At 41.3% G+C, this 5,961-nt stretch overlaps 1 protein-coding gene across 11 annotated transcripts; it reads right to left on the bottom strand.

The window, feature by feature from the left end:
• Positions 1 to 1,234: 1,234 nt before the first annotated feature.
• Positions 1,235 to 5,619, bottom strand: LOC125515407 (isoamylase 3, chloroplastic). Of its 11 annotated transcripts, none has more exons than XM_087523595.1 (11): positions 5,010 to 5,618; positions 4,767 to 4,880; positions 4,514 to 4,687; positions 4,110 to 4,300; positions 3,693 to 3,755; positions 3,024 to 3,113; positions 2,874 to 2,948; positions 2,685 to 2,773; positions 2,447 to 2,551; positions 1,564 to 1,684; positions 1,235 to 1,486 (listed from the first exon to the last, which is right to left on the bottom strand). In XM_087523595.1, exons 4-8 carry the CDS (start codon positions 4,191 to 4,193, stop codon positions 2,732 to 2,734), a joined length of 354 nt encoding a protein of 117 aa, XP_087379721.1. In that variant the 5' UTR covers positions 4,194 to 4,300; positions 4,514 to 4,687; positions 4,767 to 4,880; positions 5,010 to 5,618; the 3' UTR covers positions 1,235 to 1,486; positions 1,564 to 1,684; positions 2,447 to 2,551; positions 2,685 to 2,731. The 11 variants fall into 11 exon arrangements, with proteins under 11 accessions (XP_087379721.1, XP_087379723.1, XP_087379738.1 ...); XM_087523597.1 differs by having other exon boundaries at positions 4,110 to 4,256; XM_087523612.1 differs by having other exon boundaries at positions 4,110 to 4,687; positions 4,767 to 4,877; positions 5,010 to 5,619.
• Positions 5,620 to 5,961: the final 342 nt, after the last annotated feature.

Raw genomic sequence — 5,961 nt, 5'->3', positions numbered from 1 at the left:
CTGAAGACATGTTGTCGATGAAAATAGTTTCATGCTGTAAGAACCTTCAACTAAATCATGCTATTTTTTAAACATGTTTACATGTGTTAAACCATGCTATATTGAAAATATGTTTAGCATGTTGTGTAATCCGAGCTTGAAAAAAAATGTATGACATGTATAGACCAGCTAAGGAAGCTTTTTATTATTTGAAAATATGATTATCACGATGAGAAATCTGATTAAAAACATATTTGTATACAATGTATAGCCAGTTGACCCGCTAAAGGCATGTTGTCGATGAAAATAGTTTCATCTTGCAAGGAAATATTCGATACTGGTAATAGAAAGTCCATGTGTTAAATCATGCTATACTGAAAATATGTTTATCACGCTGAGAAATCTGAGTTTGAAAAAAGATCATATTTCTATAACAGGTATAAATCAGTTAAGAAGCATTTTTTAGTTGAAAATATGGTTATCACGCTGAGAAATCTGAGTTTGAAAAAAACATATTTCTAAAGACCAGTTAAGCATATACTCCATTCATTCCAAATTACTCGTCGTGGTTTTAGTTCAAATTTGAATTAAAACCACAACGAATAATTTGGAACGGAGGGAGTATTTTCTAGCAGTGTATCCATGTGCACGAAAAAACATCTCTACGTTGTGCATATGCAGGCATAGGTATTTGAAAGGCACATATGCTACGTGCCTGTCTGTCCCTCATTTTCTCATTTGGACAAGAGAAGCGTACTCAACTGGTGAGATTTCTCCTTTTCTATTATTTCAGATTCTTTTTTATTGAATGACAGTACGATGTTGTCTTGGGCTCGCAACCCTCCAGGTGGCATCAGTTGCCAAGCAGAGGAGAGATCAATAGGAATCAAAACGCCAAAGATTAACCAAATCACAACAGCGAAATTGCGGTTGTTTTTCATATATACTACATGGGAGTGGCAGGTCATAGTATTGCTGAAGCGGACTAAAATTCAGGAGAACTGACGAGAACATAAATTATGTAAAGTCAGGTCTGGGTTTAAAATGGGCATATGTAGTATTTCAGTAGAGCTCAGAAAGCACAAAGGCTTAGTAACTGCAATACTAATTTACTCAATGAGGAGCTGCACAATTTACTCAAGGAAGAGCTGCTCAATGTTGTCGTCGGAACCATCTATGATAGGATGGTGGGAATTATATGTTAATGCGTACACACCTTCACAACTATAACTCTATGTAACAATGCACAAAGGAGTAGCAGCTGCAATATTAATTTACTCAAAGAAGAACTGGTCAATTCTGTCATCAGAACAAACTATGATAGGATGGTGCAAATTCTATAAACCTTGAACGGGGTGCATAGTACCTTCCAAAGAATATTAACATCAAGATGTAATAAGGAGAGAGAGAAAAATGATTGTAACTATCTTTTCCTTGTTCAAACATTTGAGAAAACTTAATCCGCCCTGCTGACTTTTGCTCCAATGTTCTCTTTTCCTTCTTTTACCTGCAAAATGAAGCATGTTGCACATTCTGTTTGGGAGAACAAACTAGCAAAATCAATGTTGTTACCAATAGACTTACATATTGCAAGAGGGATTCTAGAAGTATTTATTGCTAACTAAATTCATGAAAGACCCAAAAGCATAATAATTTTGCAGCCGGTATAAGACTCGTTTCAGCCCTGATGGTGCATCTCGAAGCCCTGCAATCGAAACTGAAACATCACTCCGCATTGAAATCTCTAAACACCAGTTCATCTAACTAATCGAGCAAGTAGCAGTCCTGCAGTGAAACGCCTAAACACCAATTCAGCTGTCCATATTATATACATCTCTGCTACTACAAAATCTAAAAAAAACTGGACCCTCAGTACATCGTCCTGGAACCTTGAACCAAGCAAGGAAAGAAGCAAAGCACTTTGTTTTTATAGATTCTATAAAAACACTTAAGGATGGTTAGCTAAGCGGAACAACAAAGATAAATATTTTAAAATGATTGAACAAGCTTCCAGTGTCCAACTCATGTTACCCAAGTGAAGTAAATTTTTACTGTCCAGGTTGGTCATTAAATTAATAATAAATCAAGTATAGCTATATGATAACATTGTCACCTCTTATTTCAATTGGTGCGTGTACCTCAGGTCAGATGCATGCCTTTGATTCCTCTCATAGTTTTTGGTCATGTTGATTAGAATTAGTCGCATGCATAGTTAATAACTGACCTGTAGTGGTAGCGAGTTTGCTTGAATGGCCTGGCCTAGTGGCTAGGATGACTGGTGGTGTAAGTTTAGGAATGAATTCACTTCTTTAACAAAATAGGAAAGGTGTGGCTTATAACATGAGGAATCAATGCAAGAAATTAAACTGCTTTCCAAGGAACCACTATTTAGGACAAAAATAACTACAACTAAGAATTATTATCTGTACATAGGTCCCGAAAAATATGAATCTTGTAACAGAAATACCTTGCAATATCTGTAGTGCATACTTCAAATAACAAATTTCTTCCTTAGTCATGCAAGAATGCACAAAGCTATTTCGCTTGCCAATGAGCAACCTTACTAACGGTCCTACAAATCAAAAGAAAATATTGATTTAAGGACAAGAAAAAAACAGCAAAAACATTTAGATATTGACATAGGCATAGCTTGCGATGATTACGAAATGAGATACAAATGGGAGCGGCCAATTATTTGTTCTTACACTGAGCAGACCGCCTCAACACATCGTCAAGACTACCTTACACCAAGTTAACATGGAGATAAATGCTTATTGACAGAAAGTGAAATGTCCTACGAGGAATAGAAACAGCAGGCTGATTATGTAAGAAAAGGCCAAGATGTCTGTTTAAAAATAGACCAGAGAGTAGACAGATCGCCCATATGCACTCACCATGCCGTTCGGAATGCAGAAACGATCTTGCAGACACTCCACAACACCAAAGGCCCAACAGGCACCACAATGACCCTGCCATTGTTAACCAATGCATACTAACTTGAGCATTTGATTGAACTTTATAGTGTTTTGGTATGCTCGAGTTACCTTTAAGTTGTATGAAACAAGGTCACATAAGGTGAACCCATCATGTGCTATTATAAAGTTCACACCATGATGAGGCTTCCGCTGGTTCACCTGCCAATCACATCAAAACTTGATTTTACACGTCGTCCTATTTTGAACTATGTAATTCTAAATCTTCCACATAAAAAGAAGTCTCAAAGCTTATTCACAGAGGCTCCTAGTCCCAGCACCTCCATACAAAGAGAATTGGTCTAAATTTCGAAATGACATCTCCAACAATATTCACAATACAGCCAATACCGTTAAGCATTCGGGTGGATCTTGGAGGAATTAATCAGAATGAGCATTGAAAACAGTGCAATTAGAATTGCAAACAAAATAAATTTGGAGGTTGCATATGTTAATAGCAGAAGCTGCACCCTGATGACACTATGGAAATAGCAAGCGTATAGTTTCAACTTTCAACAACACTGAAGGCTTAAGCTCAGGGATTTCTTTTTCGCAAACAGATAAATGTGTGTTTCCTGTATTTAGCTTAGGAATTTACAAATATTTTTAAAAATACTACAAAACATCAAGAAACAGGGCTTCAAAAGAAAGCATGTTTAGTGATGATATAACTAAGCAAGGAAAATCTTCAACTGATGGATAAAAAGGCAGGCAGGGAAAGAGCGCATCTGAACAAAATACCTGGTAGAGATCAGCAGATTGAGACACACAAGTTGCCAACACCCCCTTCATACCAGGGTCGCCCTGCAAAAACCCTCAAAATGATTAGTGGCATTCAATCATTCATCAGTGCTTGCAGAAATAAAATTGGAAATATAACAAAGAAAGTAATCAGGACAAACTCTTTTGCAGAAGTGCACTCTAAATTCAGATCAAACTGCAAAAAAATAGTTATTGAACCTAGCCTTGTTATGGTACCTATTCAAACTAAACTAAGTACAAAATATAGATAGCAAATTTAACAAAAGTAGAACGCACACGTCTGCTTGAACAGCTCTAGTAACCTGTGATATGCCAATCATGATACCTCACAAAGTATTCTCAGCACACATTGATCAATATTTATGCAAACCAGCCACCGTCGTGTCACGTTCTCACCTGCAGCTTGGGAGCAGGCCACCATCGTTGGCCACTAATGTGCCTCTTGGCGGCTGGATCCACCCCTGTTGTGGTTGTCGGCATCGATGGAAAGCAGTGTGGCTTGGAGCGGCATGCCACCGTCGACCATAAAAAGCACTACAGCTTCTGCTAATAGTATCATGCTAGCCAGTAACATATATGCATACATCCTAAATAGTAAATATAAATAATACTTCATATCATATATCATGTAAGAATAAAATTCAGCTGGCAGGCTTTTCACTATTAATTCAGTAGGAGACGGCTACCTCATCTTTTACTATTTGTTTACACCTAAAAGTAATATACGGCTTCTCACTAGTAATTCAGGAGGTAGGGCGCTCACTGAGAGTTTTTACCAATGTCAACCATATGATTCATACCTCTGTATCGATGGAAAATGCATCATAAACATGATCCTAGTCTTGTTCAGCCACTACAACTTCAAATTCAAGCCGCCGAAGAGTGGGATCTATCACATTTGGGTGCAATCAGATTCCCTTGATGGATATCTCAAGAAAATGCGATATGACTGTTTTGTAGCTTCCTTTGTATTCCTGAGTATAGTATGATGAACATTATTCAACGAGAAACCAATTTTAGCTAGCAAGAACAGAGGGTAATCCTCAAACTCACCATGGCTAAGAAAAGGCCGTCGCTTGCATGATAGCCAATTTCAACTTCCAGGGACAGAGGGTAAACTCCAAACTCACCATGGAAGAGCCTACATATGCTTTGCTCCTGCTTCTTCTGATAAAATTAACAAAGTTTAGACAAGAATAGTAGGAGCACAAGATCCTGGAGGCCCAATATGATCACACAGTGGACAAGAAACAAACCAGATATGAGATAACAGAAGGGTAACCAGATAGAGAGTACCTCAGAAAGGAAGCAAACCTCGAGCCGCAGAACATCGATCCCATGCTCCCTGACCGGTGCTCCATATTAAGCAGTGGGGAAGTGGAAGAAGGATCCAGGAGTGGTTCAAACCTCCACCAACCACCAGGTCGCACCTGACCTCGCCGGCGCCGGTCGGTGACCCTCTCCCGTCCGCCGTCGGGCCTCCCTCCTCTCCTTCCTTCTCTCCCTCTCTCCCATCTTCTCCCTCCTACAGGGACCGATCCATGTGGTCGCCCTTTGCCGCCGCCACCGGAGAGGCTCGCCTCCACGGCCGCACGCCTTAGATCTGGCGAAAGGAAAAGGAGGAAGCGACCCGCACTGTCCTGTTCTACGACGGCGGCGACATGCGCACGAGCTATGGGAAGGCGAGGAGGAGAAAAAGGCGAGGTGGTGGAGGAGGAGCCGAGGGCGACGGCGTCGTCCTTGGCCGGGCACACGCACGGAAGGGAGAGGGAGTGGTGCAGCGGCTTGTGGGGGTCGAGGGGAAGGAGAAAGGGGCTAGGGTTCGTTTGGTGGCTGGGGTGAGGAGTGGGGCGAGAGCTGCGAGACGCGGGTGATTGGGTGCGGAGCGCCTGAGCTGATTGGGACAAATCCTCCTGCACGTGGAAAGGGTCAACCTAGCCAACGAGCGACCGACATGAGCCCATTTGTCATTGGACTACGAAAACAACGCCCGAGCTGATTGGGGCAAATCCTCCTGCACGCGGAAAGGGCCAACCCAGCCAACGAGCGCCCAACATGAGCCCACTTGTCATTGGACTACGAAAACGACCGTGAAGTAAAATTAGGTTTGACTGCAGGTGAAGATCCGACGGTTTAGACGCGCCAGAAGGCAGATCGGACGGCCATCGAAGGAAGCGATCGAGGGAGCCTTCTCCATGCGAGTTGGCGAGCCTCTGTATAGTTTTAAATTCGGTCGGCGAATTATAAA

Source organism: Triticum urartu, chromosome 1A (genome assembly GCF_056163025.1).
Source record: "Triticum urartu cultivar PI428250 chromosome 1A, HENAU_Tu73, whole genome shotgun sequence".
In the NCBI taxonomy this organism is placed as follows: Eukaryota; Viridiplantae; Streptophyta; class Magnoliopsida; order Poales; family Poaceae; genus Triticum; species Triticum urartu.
Note: the sequence above shows the minus strand (reverse complement) of the source record. Positions and strands in the feature narration are given on the sequence as shown.

Bases quoted from the DNA above. Each gene is read 5' to 3' on its own strand.
- LOC125515407 (XM_087523612.1), bottom strand. From the start codon at position 4,193: ATGCCGACAACCACAACAGGGGTGGATCCAGCCGCCAAGAGGCACATT. The intron at 3,756-4,109 runs GTGAGAACGTGA...GGGTTTTTGCAG, and splicing joins GGCCTGCTCCCAAGCTGCAG to GGCGACCCTGGTATGAAGGG. The intron at 2,774-2,873 runs GTGAGTGCATAT...TATTCCTCGTAG, and splicing joins TCTGCATTCCGAACGGCATG to GACATTTCACTTTCTGTCAA.